The sequence below is a fragment of the Eriocheir sinensis genome, chromosome 67 (assembly GCF_024679095.1).
Source record: "Eriocheir sinensis breed Jianghai 21 chromosome 67, ASM2467909v1, whole genome shotgun sequence".
Lineage (NCBI taxonomy): Eukaryota > Metazoa > Arthropoda > Malacostraca > Decapoda > Varunidae > Eriocheir > Eriocheir sinensis.
Window position 1 is genome coordinate 306518 of NC_066575.1, and position 17817 is coordinate 324334.

Sequence of the window (17817 nt, forward strand, 5' to 3'; positions counted from 1 at the left end):
TGCGCCGGTAGGCATCTTCCCGGTGGGGCCTGATGGAATGAAACTATAATGTGTCATTTTTACAGTTTTATTAAAGTTGGACCGGTGGGAGAAGTGGAGTCTGATGAGTTCCATTCAATGATCAGGAGTTGGAAAGTTGATGCCGGAAAAGGTTGTAGGAGGGAGAGGCAAGGAAGTATTTAGGCCAAGGCCCATCTGTCAGGAAAAAAAATAATAATATTGTGGTTATAAGTAACAAACAGGAATTAAGGAGATAGTAAATGCAAACAAAGTTACCCTGTTAACTGCATGGTGTTCTTTCAGTTGACACCCAATCATATTTCCTTCATAATTTTTAACGATTATTTAAATGTAAAAGCTACCGAATGCCTTCTACTAAATGAGGAGTTAATTACAGTTTAGATTTTTCACTCATTATGTGCTGTCACACCTTTAAAGAAAAATAATTAATAACACACAATACAAACTGATAACTCATTAATATGGTTTTAAATGGTTGACACAATAGTTTTGGCATATATACGGGCGACTGGAACTCATGGTCTGGTCTAAGATGCTAAATGTCTGATTGAGAAAAGACTTTTAGTTCATACAATGGAATGTCAGAAGATTAACCGACAAAAAAAAAATTGGGCAGTAGGCTATTGCCATCACTGAGCAACGAGGGTATTCATATTGTCCTATATCATAATCTACAATATAATGCTGAATCTGTAAGAAATATTTCCTGAAAAATGTACAATAAATCAGTTTTCTGGGAAATACTACTTGCAATATTCATAAATATAACAGCAATACCAGCAGTAATAATAATAAAATAATAATATTCCATTACATTATAAATTATTACTCCATTATAATTTCAGATTCTTGGTACCAGACACCAAAGCTGCACCGGTGGACTTGGTATAGCAATGTTGAAGGCATAGCTAAGGAGTGACCACACCCTTGACGGTACTTGTTGGAGGATCTTTCAGAATAGCAGGATTTTCCGGAGTGCTGAGTTTTTTGGAACTGATAATAGCCTAGTTGTTGTAACACTTTCTTATAAATTTTGATTTATGACCAATTTTACTTACAACCTTCTTGTCAGAACCAAGCCCGCTCATAACTCGAAGACTATCTGTATAAGAAACACTTCAATATCACATGGACAGGTGTTAAGAATACATAGTAGTAGTTACCTGGTGGTGAGGGGTGTGGGTAAAGATGTTATTCATGGAGTTGTTGAGCACCGGTGGAGGAAGTCTGTTGGAGTCAGAGGGAAGACTCTTAAATGAGTCAGCAGAGGGGAGCAACGAGGAGGGCATGTGAGGCAGGCGTGTTTGGCTGGACAAAGAAGCACCACCCAGGGCTTCATTGTTTGCAATGCTGCGTGAGGAGGATGACCCCATGCCAGCATTGCTTTCTCCACTCTGCAGCAAAACAATAAGGTGTAAGGTGAAGTAATAAGGAATTTATAATTAAAGCAAAAATAAGTTTCTATTTTACAGTTTTCTAAATAAGTCAATAGAGCTCAATAGAGTCACTAAGTCAATAGAGTCAATAGAGCCTGCGCTAGGTTGACATTTAGCCTCGCAACATTGTGAAATGTTATGAAATTGAACTTCAAAGTTTTGTCAAGATGGCAATGGTAGCCAAAAACTTGCCAGTTCATTATTTGTGGTGTTGCGTGGGTGGGAGGGAGGGAGCAGTGTTTGTAAACAAAGGACACAACATAATTATAGAAGTAGCCAATGTCACCTCTGCTGCATCTTCTTACCTTCTGGGAATATTTCATTCAACTATGAAAATTTTAAGGCATGCTGTTTGTACAAGTTTCATTACTTCATGGACAAAAAAAATGTGACTATCAAAATCAAGCCTTACCTTTCCATCAATCTCTGGGATGATGCTAGTAAGGTTGAAGTTGGAGAGGGATGAAGAGAGGTGTGGAGCCACAGGGGGTGGAGCCATGTTCATCTGCTGACGGTCCATCATGCGAATAGGGCTAAAGGGGACATGGCCAGGCGTTGCCCCTGGTGGGAGAACCACAGAGGACCCAGATCTAGTCCCTGGCACACCACTTACTCCCCCAACTCCCAGCTGAGTTGCTGTTCCAGTCCCTCCACTACTGATACCACTACTGGTGGTACTGCTGGGATACTGAGGCGTGTTGATAGGCATTAGGTTGTCTGTACCCAGAAGGAAATTCCCTTGATGACGTGATGCTGTGCTTGGAAAGAGATTTGAGGGAACAAGGGATGGGTCATCACATGGAGGAGTAAAGGAATGGAGAGAGATGTGCGTGAGAGCTCCTCCCTCTAATAAATTGGCTGCACTCCCTGTGCTACCCCCAATCATAGTGGTGTCCCCATAACGTGACCTCTTACTGCTGCTACCACTGTTGTTACTTCCAACATTATTAATACTGGTACTAATGCTTGTAGTGGTGTTCACATTGCCGCTGCTGCGGTTGGAGCTGGATCTTGAGAATGCCACAGAAGTAGACACAGAAGATGTGGGGGCAAGCTGCATATCTGCATGAGATGTACGAGTGGTCATGGGCCCAGAAGATGCTCCCATCAAGCCCCCACCACCACACACATCTTGTGGGTCAAGGGTTAAAGGAAATGTAGGATTTGGGGGAAAGTTGCTCTGCTCTGCTGGAAAATCATGGAAGCGTGGATAAGGCCCTGTGGGGTGAGGTGGAGCCATGATGTCCCCTGAGAGCATTGAGGTAGAAGATGGAGGGATGTTCTGGTATGGGTATCCTGTTGGCATGTATGCCATGTTACTTCCATAGGTTAAGGATCCTGAAGCTTGAGTGTGGAGCTGAAAATTATAATCTGTGTTACAGCTGCTTTGTCCACTCCTGTCATGGCTTGTGTAAGTAAAAGATGCATTTGGAACAAAGTTCTTCATCTGTTGTGAAGGATAATTGCTCTGGTACATTTGATTTGGGGCCATTATGGGGTAATTCTGATTAGCAGGGGAGCGGTGTGTAGTTCGGCTGTAATTTTGAGAGCTGAGGAGTGCTTCTGTGGAGTAATTGTGCCCTTGTTTATGTGCTGAAGATGACTTGCTACTGTTGTGGCTGCCCCACATCACACTAGGGATTGAAGTACTGTTGCTCTGTTGAGACCCTCGTGCCGGACTTCTACGTCGAGAGTGTGACTCAATTTGAGAGCTGTTCTTGTTTCCTCCACTAGTTCGGGACTTGTTTTCAGACTTTCTGGTTCCTGGTTTGCTTCGTTGCAACTCCTTTGACTTTTCTTCAGGCTGAGTGGTGGCAGTATTGTCCTTCTGACCACTGACAGAGGTCTTGCGTGACTCACTGGAATGGCTTACAAGGTGGCTCACTGAGAAGCAACGGACATGGTCTGATGATGGTTCAGGCCGCATTGGGGTGGGGTCTTCTGTAGTATCAAGGAAGGGACCTGGCATCAACATGGGAGCATTGTAAGGAAGGCGTGGGTCTGTAATCACATTAGGATCAGGGACAAAAATTTCTCCATGCTGGTAATGGTGCTGCTTCCCGCTGTAGCTATAACACTGGTGTCGACCATCAGACCTTGGGGAGTTTGGAGCCTTTCGGCAATAAGAGTTGTAATCATAGGTAGGGGGCTGCACATAGTTTGGAGCAGTGACCACAGAGGGGTGGTAAGGAACAGAGACTCCCATCCCTAGGTGCTGTGGTGTTTGCATTATTTGACTTGAGGTGCCCTTGTCACCTACAACAGCACTCACGTCTCCTACCACTTCCCCACTGATACCTGGGACAATGTTGCTATTATGGACAAGCAAGGAATGGTCTGTTATTTGTTGGGGCTGTTGTTGTAAAACAGAGTTTTGCTGTCGTGGCTGCTGTGAGGTTAAATGCTGTGTGTGAGGTTGCTGTTGGTGTTTGTGCAAAGCTGCTTGGCTTATATGAGACTGGCTGAGAGTTACTGCAGCATGTGATTGTCCTCTATGATGTCCTACTTGATGTGGATGTTGCTGCTGGTGCTGCTGTTGCTGTTGTTGATGATGCTGTTGTTGCTGAAGTTGTGGCTGTAGTTGCTGTTTCTGCTGCTGATGCTGGACCTGAGTGTGACTGATTGGGTATTTGGGTATGTGTTGTGATGTCACATTTTGTCCACTAGCTGGGGAATTCTGCGTCACTATTGATTCCTTAGGTTGCTGCTGCTGGTGCTGCTGATGGTGGTGCTGCTGGTGCTGTTGTTTCTGTAATTGCTGTTGAGATGCTTGTGTTTTTTGCTGTTGTTGCAACTGATGCTGATGGTGCTGAGGTTGTTGTTGTTGTTGTTGTTGTTGTTGTTGTTGTTGTTGCTGTTGTTGCTGCTGCTGTTGTTGTTGTTGTTGTTGTTGCTGTTGCTGCTGCTGCTTCTGATGTGGGTGTTGATTTTGCAGCTGCTGCAATTGTTTTTGCTGTTGCTGCTGAGGTTGTGGTTGAGCCAGTTGAAGTTGCTGTTGTTGGTGCAGTTGTTGCTGCTGAACCGGATGATGCTTCAACTGTGTTTTCAACTTAAACTGATCTGAGCCACTGACTATATTGTGTTCATGCTTTCTGGAGTGATTGTGCTGCACTGATTTGTTACAAGCCTGATTGCATGCCTCTTGTTCTGAGATGTTTGACAACAGTTGCTCATCCCCATGTTGGGACAGTAATTCACTGGTGGCAATGTCATCTTTTCCTTTTGACAACACCATTGCCATAGAGGAGGATGGTTGAATGGAATGCGTAGAAACAGGATGCTCAGCCTGACTGCCATCAGTATCAAAGTCCCTTTCTCTCAAAAATGTCTGAGACATGACAGCAGTTTGAGGCTTATCAGACTCTGTTGTCTTTACAGTGGTATCCTTATTTGTTTTAGAGGAAGATTTCTCTTCATATGATATTTCTGAGTTCAAAGAGATACTCTTTTCAGCTGCCTTCAGATGTTGCTGTTTCTCTGAGTCATCTAATTTCTTTGTAGAAGCTCTACCCTTTTGTCCCACAGGCTCACTGTCTTGTGACACACAATCCTTGGTTTGTTCCTCACCCTTTTCTTTGGGCTGTTCTGTCAGATCGAGCATTAATGAACTATTTTCCTCAATTTTCAAAGCAGTTGAGGGAATTTTCCTACAATAACTGACAGCTGTGCCTTCATTTGTTTTGGCTACTCTGTTGCTTTTCTGGTGTTCTGATTCATTTATTTGAGCAGCATCTTTATGTGGAAGCCCTTTGCTACACCCAGTCATTTCTTCCTGGGATCTACATGTCACTGAAAGAGACTCACCAAAAGGTTTTGAATCGAAGGCAGCCGTGCTGTTTGTTGAATCTTTACGGATTGACTTTAGGTCAGTATTGATGCACTTTGATGCAGGTGTATTCTCTGCCTTCTCAGATGAAGACAATGATCCCAGTGAAGAAGACTTTAACTTATTTAATGGAATGGCATCAATAACAACAGGTGTTACTTCATTTTTTGAGCTAGTGGAGAAAATAGATTTTGGTGACTCAACTCTTTGGCAGATTGAAATGGAGGATTTTGTTTGACAAAATGGTTCATATGAAGTAATAATAGTCTCTACCGAAGATGTACATGTTGTAGGTGTTGACAATGCTGCTACTACAGGTGCCTGTGCAGAGGGTGGTGCACTGGCATGTGTGGGGTCCACAGATCTCTCATCAGTATTGATGTCACTTTTTCTGTGACAAGTTTTTGTTTTGCTCTCATCAATCTCTCCAAGACCTGTTCTTAGCTGGGGCAAAAGAGGAAGGATTGAGGATCCCAATGATGCCGTGAAATTTGGAACAGTATCAGCTGAAGCTGAAGGTGTCTCCAAGAGGTGCAGATGTGAGCTGTTTGCTGCTCCCATGGGATCTGGTTTGCCAGCTTCATGCATCTTTGCCCCCAAAGTAGTAAACACAGGAGAGGCAAGGGGTAATCCTTCAAACCCAACACTGACAAATGGCTCTGTGGGCAATGATGGCATAAGGGTTGTTTGAGTAACTGGCATCATCAAAGAAGTGAAAGTAGAAGGTGCACATGTGAAGGGTGGTCCAGATAGGGTAGCACAACCTGGGAGAGCACTCAGGGCATCAGCAGACAGGGGACTTGGGGCACAGGTGCTAGTGGATGAGAGTGATTGTAGAGACTGTAGGAATGATGTTGAAAGGGGTATGTTTGAAGGAGCAGAAAAGAACATAGAGGTGCAGCTAGGTATTGGCACCACACTATTAGTCTGACCACTGGAAGAAGTAGAGGAGTATGAATTAGTGGAAGTGGTCAAAGTAGAAATAGTAGATGGGGCTGTCAATGAGAAGGAAAAGGTTGAGGATGGAGAAGCAATTTGGTATGAAGAGGGCAGTGATTTTGGATATGAAGATGACAGAGAGAGTGGAGACGAGACCAACACTGATGTTGCTGATGATGATAATGATGAATCACTGTTGTGAAGCGGAATAGCAGTAACAGTGGGGGAGCAGAGAGAGATTGCAGGCAAAGAAGATGGGATCCCTGGCAATGAAGTACTTTTGACTGAAGAAAGGGAAATAGAATAGGTGGATGATGATGGATGAGACACAGGAGTAGGTAGAGTTGATACAGGAAGAGGAACAGAAAGAGGTACTGAGACAGGGCCTGATATTTCCTGTGACTTCTGACTAAGTGTTTGGGAGATAGAAGAATCAACAGACGCTAAATAAGACGTGCTGGTTGGTGGTTGCTTGACTGAAGATGAACAAGGCTTGTGTGATGTAGCAGCAGATGACAAAGAGAGGGGAGCAATGGAGGGTGGATGAGATATAGGGGTAGTGGAAATGGAAGGTGAGTTTATGAATAAGTTTGGGATTAAATTACTGCAAACTGATGAGGAGGAGGTAGTTGACGAGCATGTGGTATTGATGGAAGATGAGATGGAGATGGTGGTGGAGGAGGAGGAGGAGGAGGAGGAGGAGGAAGAGATGGTGACAGTGGAGTTGGAGTTAGAGGTGGAGGAAGAGGAAGTGGAGGTGGAGGATATAGATGGGGAGGAGGTGGATAAAGATGATGAATGCACAAGGGGGTCAATGGCTATCCGTGACACTGGTTTAGAAGAAGAGGAAGAGAGAAGAGAGGAAGAATATGAAGAGGAAATGATGGGGAAGGTGGAGGTGGAGTTTGTGGTCGAAGTTAATGCGCAGGTAAAGGTAGGGGTGGTAGAAGTGATAAAATTAGTGGTGGTGGTGGAAGAGGTTGACAAAAAATTGGAAGAATTCTGCTCTGAAGGGAACAGGGAGAGTTGAGGGAGTGAAACTGATGAAAGATTTAAATTAAAAGAGTGAGAGGAAGGAGGCAGATTAGAAGGAGGTCTAGGTAACGAGGGGGATAGGAAGGATGGTGAGGAAACTGTTACCAAACAAATAGAAGGTGCTGAAGAAGCCTTTGGAAGTTGCTCTCTTGACAAGAGTGAGGAGTTTACAGAAGAAGATACAGAGTTTGAGGGAATAAGAGGTGTGGATACTCTCAGAGGTTGGTTACATGGTTTTGAGGTAAGTAAGGAAGTGGGTGTAACTTCTGGCAATCCATATGGAAGTTCTGATATGAAGCCATTCGTGGTTGATGGGAATGAACTGGTTGGGATATCCTGGATGGACGTGTCAATATCCTTAGGAGCCCGGGATGAGAGACATAAGGAGGTGATGCTGTAGGAGCTGCTGCTTAAAAAACTTTCTGTGGGACTTCTGGAGCTAACAACACATTCCATGGATCCCCTTTGCCTCAGTGTTAATGGTGAAGGGCTTCTAGGAGTTTTCTTTTGACTGCTTGCTTCTACAGGAGTTACCTTGTCCCTGTGGCTATGAGTTTCAGCTTGTGCTACCTTGGTGGCTTCTTGTTGGTCTGATAATTTTGCTGGCTTTATGAAGTTTTCTGAGCTAACCACTGGAGGTGATGAGGGTGGGGAAAAGTCACAAGATCTGGGGTCACTTTCATCAATGGAACGTAGCATTTCAACCAGCCTGTCATCAGCATTATTTCCTGCATCAATGGCAGAGCCACGCATGTTTTCAGGCATTACACAGGGCATATCTACGACTCGGATATCCATAATATTTCCCAAGGCATCCTCCTCAACACAGTCCATTATGCCTGATGAATGAACAAGACCAGTTAGTGTTGAGGTGGAGATTTCCTGAAGGTCCTGGCCTTGTTCATCAGGGATCTGCACCTGGCTCATAGTAATCTCCTTCTGTGGAACCCTGAGTGAGAGTGATGTAGGGGGCTGTTGCTGCTTCTGCTGCTCTGGAGTCTTTAGGGAGGGACTTATCTTAGATGTTGATGCTACATCTTGATCATAGGATGTTCTGCTCCGTTTGATGGGTTTGCAATCTATTTTTTCAAAACTGCGCTTAGGCTTTGATGGAGTTCTTTGGGAAGTCTGAGTTGTCTCCTTTTTGCTAAAGGACGACTGGGTCTTGGAAACAACAGCAGACACACTTACTAAGGGTCGAGACGGACAGGATGATACGGGCTTACAAGCACAAGGTTTGGGAGCAATGGGCTTCAGTTTTGCTGCAGGTGCTGTAGGTGTGATGATTGACTGGTGAGGTAATAATAATAGAGGAGAACTATTAACCATTTTCATAATTCTTCCACCCTGCACTAGAGGAGCTGGACCACCTGTGGACATGATGGGTACACCAGGGAGAGAGGATGTCACATATGTCAACTGGGAGTTATCAGTAACAGGAGAGACCAGCTGGATAGCACCTGGACCTGGATTGCCACACTGAAGGAATACAACCTTTTGTCCAATGGGACTGTTCTTCTCTTCTCCTTGAACTTGCACAGTGACCATCTGTGGGTGGCTGGTTAGAGTGTTAAGTAAATGAGATGGCAAGGGAGGTGTGCAGGATGGTGGTTGCCTATGATTTTCTGTTGAAGCATTTTGTAAAGATACATTTTGTAGTTCCTGCATCACAACACAGGTTTCAGATGCTGAAAACCCTGCTTCCTTTCCAGCCTCTGGAAGCTTTGAAACTTTCTCTGTTCCTGCCTTAGCAGCTTCCTTAGTTGATAAATCATTAATATTAGGGTCTTCCTCTTCTATGATGCTGACAGTAACTGTTCCATGCTTGTCAACACCTTCCACTATGACTTCTTCCTTGCAAGAACGATCTCTACTCATTTGTTCTTCTTCCGCAATATCTGGCAGCATAGTAATTCTTTCCACTTGACATTCAGTATTCAAGCCAGACTCCTTCTCAGACACACTTCTCTCCATTCTACTGTTGGCACTTGACTGTGATAATACCATCACTGAATACTCCTTATTATTAACAAGAGGAAAGTTTAAGCTATTATTATTTTCTTGACTTATCACAGTTTGAGTAGAGTTGAACACAGCCTTGGAACTTGGTGTAACCACTTTCTTTCTGTCATTATCAACATTAGTTCCATCACAGCTACTAATACTGCTACCACTACTATTTTTGTTACTACTACTACTACTACTTTTACTATAACTACTTCCACCACCACTACTACTAATACTACTACTATTAGCAATATTGGAACTATTATTGCTACTAATAGTAATTGTGTTACAACTACTACAACCAATACTACTACTAATATCAATACTGTTGATATTACTCCTAATCCTAGCACTACTGTTATCATTATTGCTTAGGACTTCACTTTTCTTCTCTTTCAGGTGGCTATCTGAAGGGGAGCAGCTGCCTTTCAGATCACTGGTAGCTGGGAGAGTGTGCATTTCAGATGAAGAGCAAAGGGCTCTATCAGCAGGGTGGGGCAGACAATTCATCCTCGAGTCATCTTCATTCTCATCACTGCAGTTTGGAACTTGAGCCTTGATGACCACAGGTGTGCACTGTCCATAGCTTAGCTTTCTCACCACAGCATTGGTGCAGTTGTTCTGGATGCAGGTTCCTATTGGAATGATGCTGCATTATGCAAAGGAATACAGGCAGACTAACTGGTCTAAATCAGAGGAAGAAAGAAAAATATCAACTTCATAAGGACAACTGACATAAAAACTCACAGATTATATATATATAAATATATAAATATATATATATATATATATATATATATATATATATATATATATATATATATATATATATATATATATATATATATATATATATATATATATATATATATATACACACAGGTAACTCTCGATTTATGCGAGTTTGGTTTACGCGTTTTTTAAATAAAGCGGGGTCCAAAATCCAAATAAATGTTTAATTTACACGTTTTTTCACTTATACGCGATATTTAATGGAGTGGCCACCAGATGTCTCACGCAACTGGACTCACATTGCAACACACCGGCAACTCCAACTTTTCCTGGTGTGCGTCACACACGGTCAAGGTCGGTTGCCCGTATCCACATACACAACGTAAACAAAGCACTTGCCCTGTATCAACATGGCGTCGTCTGCTAAAGTAAGGGCTGTCGTGGCTTGTGCTGCCATTACCCAAGTTATGGACTAGTTGCTGCAGTTAAATGGAAGGAAGAAATAGTTGTGGGTGTGGCATGCTTGTGGTTCCTACATGCCAGTTCTCGTTGTCACCACTGCGCGTGCACGGCCAACCCACCCATCTTGACTCAACCACATAAACACATGGATCGAATAACAACAAACACACACACACACGCACACACCAGACTCATTAGGAACCACTGCAGATGTTTCTGACAAACAGAAATGACTTCACCATTTCTTGAAGTGTGTTGAACGTATTTGGTGAGTGGCTCACATGAACCAAACCTAGCTCTTGGCAAGAAGAGAGCAGTCGTCTTTAACACTGCTCTCTTCTTGCCATTAGGTATGTTTGGTTTGTATGAACCACTCACCAAATAAGGTCTAACACACTCAAGGAAATGGAGAAGCCATTTTTGTTTGTGAGAAACATCTGCCATGGTTCATGGTGAGTCTGGTGTGTCTTTGTTGTTACTCGATCCACGTGTTTATGTGGTCGGAGTCTAGATGGGTGGGTTGGCCGCTCATGTGCAATGGTGAGAATGAGAACTGGCACAGAGGACCCACAGGCATGCCACACCCACAACAGCTTCTTCATTCCATTTAACAAATGCAACAAGTCCATAACTTGGGTAATGGCAGCACAAGTCGTGGCAGCCCTTACTTTAGCAGACGACGCCATGTCAATACAGGGCAGATGCTTTGTTTACGTTGTGGATGTGGATACGGGCAACCGACCTTGGCCGTGTGTGACGCTCACCCGGAAAAGTTGGATTTGCTGGTTGCCCAAGCTGCCGCTAACGCGGTGGGAAGATAAAGGCCCGGTGTGACACCAGGTTACGGACAACCGACAACTCGCTCCCGGATGGGCGCACGGGCGTTGCCAGTAGCCACAATGGTTAGAGGAAAACGGCCAGTGTGACACTGCCCCAAGGCAGTGAGGCCGCTGACCGGGTGAGCGCTGGTGATGACGTCATCAGACTCCCAGCGAATCACAAGAGTGTTTTCAGAGCTGAGCCAATCGTAAGGCTTCTGTTAGAATTGATTGTTACTGTCAAGTACAAATGCGCACAAGACACACTTTCATTATTACACTATAATAACATTGAGAGTCAAATAAGACACCGTATCATATACGGAGTCTCTAGGTAGAGTCAGAACAGAATACGGGATCACTCAGCAACAACTAAAACAAAATGTAATTATGACGCCAACATCAGCGTCGCCGTATATGCCACTGGTGCTTCACGATGCCGACGTCGGCGTCGCCCTATAGAAAGGGTCAAAGTTGGAGTTGCCAGTTGCCCATATCGTAAACGCGGTTGGAGGAAAAATGCTAAGCTTACGGACAACCAACTACTCGCTCCCAGTTGGGCGTACAGGCAACCGCAGTTGCCTACAGCCCTAACGGTTGGAGGAAAATGGCCAATGTGACACAACTTAAGGCAGCGAGGCCGCTGACTGGGTGAGCGCCGTCAATGACGTCATCGGATTCACAATGAATCACAAGCATGTTTCCAGAACTGCCAGCCAATCGTAAGGCAGCCGCCTTTGACTGCGGTTTCAAAATGACCCGTTCACACTTCCCATTTTCTTCCTTTTACCAAGGTATGTATTTTGAGATAACAAGGGAGTAGTCGAAGAAAAAAGTCAGCCTCTCCACGGGCCAGAACCAATAAGCTCTTTTTCAGTATTTTCAATACCCCAAGTTTCGCGATCCTCAAGTTTAGCGTTACACCTTCGGAATGAAGCGAACACAAAACTCGGGAGGGTACTGTAGGCCTAAAACTTTCTTTTCATGTTATCATCAACCAAAACACAAATGCTTGTCTCATTTGCCTTCATTCCTTCTAATATATGCCAGTCTACTCCATAGATCTTAGGAACAATTATACAAACCCAAAATACAAAAGGTGAACTAACACCAATGCAAACTTGCTTATACAAAAGGTTGAATGTTCATTTAAAAATATCCATAACTTTGCTCTCAAACAGTATGGCAACATATCACCTAAACTTTTCCAAGAATAGTTTAACCCACCTGGCATAGTATAGATGTGTTCGCCATTCCCATCATCTGCTTCAAAACGCAGCCCTGTTTCTTGTAGAAGCTTCACAAGGATTGCATTACGTTGCTTCAGTGCTGTCACCTGCTTCATCAAACGGTGAATTTCATGTTCTGAGGAAAAGAGACAATATCATATAAAAGAAAAAAATTTATGTTGTAGTAGTATGCAAGAAGGCTCAAGGACATTGCAGATTTCGAAACTGAAATTCAAATTTATAAAAAAAAAAAAATTGTAGGTTACAGTCAGTGAAGTGTGTTTCTTTTAACAAATGGCTTTGCAAATTATAAATGAAATGAAATGGATATACATATAAGTACAGACTTAGCGCCTGGCAGGCTTTTTGTTGCTTTATTGTTTCGCGCCCTTGAGCTGTCTCCCTTGCTAAAAAGAAGAAAAAAAAACAGTTGGAGATATACAAGAATACAAGCTAGTCTTACTGAGTTCTTCTGCTCCATTTCCTGCAAGCAGATTCTCCCACAGAGCCTTGGTCTCTTGAATATATTTGATAGCACTCTGTATCACCTCTACCTGAAAAAAGAATCCATATAATGCTTCATCTCTAATACACTTTCTTATACTGTACATCTAGCTATTTTAACCCATATACATCAGCCCCCTAAAACAAAAAGTTTTTGATGGTGTCAACCATCTTTTTTCTTGCATAAACAGCCCTTAGCTTAAAAGAAAAAAATAACAATCATTCGATTCACATCTCCTTTAAACTTTTCTTTTGAGAGAGATTTGAAGTTTACAGTAAGATTTTGAGTTAAGGATAGATCAAGGATATTTAATGTTGAAGAAGATGACAGCTGAGTGTTGTCAAAGAATAGTGGATAGGTGTTTGGAAGATTGTGTCGAGTTGATAGGTGGAGAAATTGAGTTTTTGAGGTATTGAAGGACACAAGGTTCCTTCTACCCCAATCAGAAATGATAGCAGGGTCTGAGGTTAAGCGTTCTGCAGCCTCCAGTCTTGAGTCATGTACTACCTGTTGTGATGGTCTTCTATTGAGAAAAGTTGAATAATGCAGAGTTCCTTCTTTTTCCAAATAGTTTTCCAGTCCTTTCTATGCAGCCTCACTCCACACCTCCTTTCTTCTGCATTTACCCATACTGTCAGAACAACGAAAACACACTTGAAAAGTTTAAAAAAAAAAAAAGCACAAAACACGTGGAGTGCGAGCGAGGAGCGTGTGCGTAGCCTCCCTGCTACCTACTACCTCCCTACCCTAGGCAAATAAACACACACATACAAATATACACACACCTTTGCCCTAGGCCCACAGTCTGGCAGCTCCAGCCGAAGATTCTCCAGAACAGAATTGAAGCGGTGACGCCTGGCAGCCTCCCACTCTCTGAACTGCCTGTGAAGGTAAACACCAGTATTTAGGGTCTTAGACTAAAGAAAAAGCATGTAGATTAGTCTTGCTATCATGTATTAACACATTACTCAATGTAAAAACTTTCTTTTTCAATTACCATAACGTCAATACTATTTTTGTAAATATTTACTTACTGAGGAAAGTGAAAATTTAGCATATTTTTATAATATTACATTTATTAGTATGTAAAGAAAACAATGAAACTATATCTGCACATGCTTTCAATAAAATCGCAGTTTAATGCTGTGTTAAAAGACCTGGGAACTTTACTGAAAGTCACACCATTATATCTTTGTTTTTTAGATTAGGAGGAAATTGTAATGGATGAATTTCATCATATCTGTCAGCACCAATCAGCTGTGGCAACACTCAGCTATCACCTTCTTCAACACTAAACATTCTCGGTCTATCCTTAACTCAAAATCTAAACTGGAAACTTCATATCTCATCTCTTGCTAAATCAGCATCCTCTAGGCTGGGCGTTCTGTACCGTCTCTGCCAGTTCTTCTCCCCCGCACAGTTGCTATCCATTTATAGGAGCCTTGTCCGCCCTCATATGGAGTATGCATCTCGGCTGCCATGGCAACGGTGCCGCCGGCGTTGTGAGAAATACCTCCTTGCAGAAATAAGTTGCAAATACATGAGGGGGCGAAGCCCGTAAAGTTCAGTTGGAATAGTTTAAATATGCTCCCCCACCCTAAACCCTCTGCAAGCTATTTTGCGGTGGCGGCGGCGGCACCGTCGCCAGAGGAGGCGACGCTTTCGTGAATAATTATCCCCTATTTTCAACAATAAAGTCCCTGAATTGGATTCTTTCTCCTTTCCAGGAGTCACATGTCACTGCACTGCATTAAGGGACCAAAAATAAATCCATGATGTAAGTATTAACTTTGCCAGAGATGGCTAAGGTTTTTTAAATTTTTCCCAATCAATCTTTTACACTCCATAATGGTTAAGTTTTCGATTTGCCGTATGGTTCCCTCAATATTTCTAACTTAAATATGGACACAAAACTCTACACAAGGAATTTTCGAAGTCGTTGGTATTGGTTTGGAGGCTTACTAACCCATCACGGCGAGCTGTGGAAGTGGCCCAAGGGAGAGTTAGGATTACTTACTTTTTCTCATTAGTACTCGATTTTTTTTCCTGGGCATTGTTCTTCTTGGTCTGAGTGTTGTTCCTCTTCTTTGTTTTGATCTTGTTGCTGGTCATTTCGATGGTGTCTTTATAGTCTGCATGAAATCAATAGGTATTCACGGCCCTCCACGCAACATAAACAAGACGAGCAGCACGGCCACAGGCTGGGTCTTCACTCTCCTCTGTGTTGAGTTTCACCATTTTAACGGCACTTCGGTAATCTTTTAATTGTTTCTTCTTTCTCTTTTTCTAAAATCTAAAATTTACGTATTCTGGATCTGGATTTATGATGCACAGGGGCCATATTCAGAAAGCACTTACAACGTTGTGTGTTACCATAACTCTGCAGCAAGTTCTAGAAATCTTGCCCTAGTTATTGCTCTTCCAATTTTCCTGATATTTCAAAAGTCTCCCTCCATTGGGAAAACTCCCAAAGGACTGGAAAAGATCCATCATTATACCCATATTCAAGAAAGGCTCTCGCTATACACCATTGAATTACAGACCTCCTGCTGTCATGGATCTCAGATTTTCTATTAGGCCGCACCATGCAAGTCTCAGTTTCTGGATGTACAGCTCTTCCAAGGATGTACTCAGCGGAGTGCCTCAGGGCTCAGTCCTGGGTCCCCTCTTGTTCCTCGTGTATATTGATTGATTGATTGATAGTTTATTGTTGCAGGTAAACAACAAGGGAGAAGGGTTAGGCGCCCCTGTCAGCTTCCAAAAATCTGTGCAGAGCGTCACTCATGTTCAGAACATCTGCCTTCCTAGGTTAGCTCCTCTTAAGGTTTTGGCTAACAGGGGCCTTGGAGTCGGCATCCCTGTCCTCAGGATGTTTTACCTTTCTGTCGTCAGGTCCCTCATTGATTATGCTGCCCCTGTTTTGGTACAGTTTAGTGCGGCACAACTTCACCCCTTGGAACTTATTCAAAATGAGGCCATGCGCCTCATTCTGGGGTGCCCCAGAACTGCAAAACTTGAGGTCATGAGGGCAGAACTGAATCTGCCTCGTGTTGTGGACAGAATCTGGGAAATTACTTGTCGCACCGTCAGCCGCCTGCTTCGTGCTGGTGCAGTGCCCCTTCACCAGGCACTGGTAACTCTGCACCAGGGCTCCTGTTACCTCGTGTATATTAACTTCTTGCCATCATACATTCAATCTAAATGCAAATTCTTCGCTGATGACATGAAAATCTATCTAAAACTACGCAGTGACTACGAAGACACTATATATCTGTCAAAGCGACATCGACGCGTACGGTGTTCAATGTTGCTGACTCTTGGGGTCTGCGTTTTAATTTGGACAAGAATGCCGTGCTACGTTGTCAGAGATCGAGGCTCAGCAGATAGGACCAATTAATGCGGGTCCTTTGCAGCATTACCACATGGACAACACTGACCTTTCTATTGAGACCACACTTAAAGTCGCGTTACCTATATTACTTGGACAGGTGATGATCCTGTGTGCGATAATGGTGCCTTATAAGACTGGGTGAATAAACGACTAATTTTACTCTGTGGTTTAAATGATCAATAATTTATTCTACTTTGAGGTATAATGAACCTACATAATTAATTAAAAGAGTGCCCATGAACGGCACGACAACACTAGAGCGTGCACCCCTTACCTTGCTGCACTGTACGTGCTGAGTGATGCCAGCCGGAGAGAGACAGAAGGGAAAGGAATTATAGAAGGGAACAGATCCCAGGAGACGGGACACAATCCCGATTAATACCTGGTACCCATTCACTGCTGGGTGGACAGGGGTGTAGGGTATTGGAAAAGCCGCCCAAATTTTTCCACTCGGGATTCGAACCCGGGGTCTCTCGGTTGTGAGCTGAGTGCGCTAAGCACTGCACCACGAAGCCATCTGTTTACCGAGTCACTGAACTAGATAGTGCAGTACAATTAGCTGAATTTTAGCTCAAACCTCAGAATTTAGATTGACAAACTGAGACTTTGGGAATATGTAGAAGAGATCCGTGTTATCTTCTTCCAGAAAGACCCAAGAAATACAGAGGTAAGTTTTCGAGTTATGGCCACAAAATGCCAGACATTGTGGATTTTCTCGTTTTTCTCATTTATTGCTTCCAAAGGGTAAAAAATCAATTTGGTAAATGAAATGTGCATAATTTTTTTATTACATTGTACTTGTAGAAGCTATTTACATCAATTTGTTCAGTACTAAATGCATCAGTGTGAAATTATGGGCATTTATTAATAAAAAGTCTTGCACTTGACAAGAATATTCCCATTCCAGCTATGGGAAAATTAACTCATATATTGCAATTTTTATCTAAATAAATCTTGTAGAATTTTTTTGTCTTTCAAATGAGATCAAAATGACCTCTGTAGGATTAACCACTACTGAGTCATCTTTATTTGAATATATTTACTTCAAAAGATGCCATAAGGATTTAGCTAACTTCCAACTATACAAGTGTACATCTTGCTTGTACAGACAATAGATCATGTTTATGACATTATAATCATTTGCAAATAAATTCCAGCTTTAATAACCACAGTTAGTGCAGACAAACTATAGTGAACTGAACACATAATCCATAACTATGTGCAATAAAACCTCAGTGTGTGAAAAAAGGAATAAATATCTATATGGAATAGTTTTCTAGTAATAAGGCAAGCACATAGAAACCATATAAACTAAAATAATTTCAACTTGATGAAATACCCTTTTACATACAAGGAATTATGCATCAATTACATTACAACAAAAATGTTAACCATATGTTTTTATTATTTCTTAAA

At 42.7% G+C, this 17817-nt stretch overlaps 1 protein-coding gene across 3 annotated transcripts; it reads right to left on the reverse strand.

The window, feature by feature from the left end:
* Positions 1-53: 53 nt before the first annotated feature.
* Positions 54-15279, reverse strand: LOC126987891 (mucin-5AC-like). Of its 3 annotated transcripts, XM_050845382.1 has the most exons (8): positions 15028-15252; positions 13796-13892; positions 12969-13059; positions 12504-12641; positions 9648-9899; positions 1870-2018; positions 1185-1415; positions 54-195 (listed from the first exon to the last, which is right to left on the reverse strand). In XM_050845382.1, the coding sequence occupies exons 1-8, from the start codon at positions 15120-15122 to the stop codon at positions 115-117; spliced, it is 1134 nt and encodes a 377-aa protein (XP_050701339.1). In that variant the 5' UTR covers positions 15123-15252; the 3' UTR covers positions 54-114. The 3 variants fall into 3 exon arrangements, with proteins under 3 accessions (XP_050701339.1, XP_050701336.1, XP_050701337.1); XM_050845379.1 differs by having other exon boundaries at positions 1870-9899; positions 15028-15279; XM_050845380.1 differs by having other exon boundaries at positions 1870-9899; positions 12969-13055; positions 13792-13892; positions 15028-15073.
* Positions 15280-17817: the final 2538 nt, after the last annotated feature.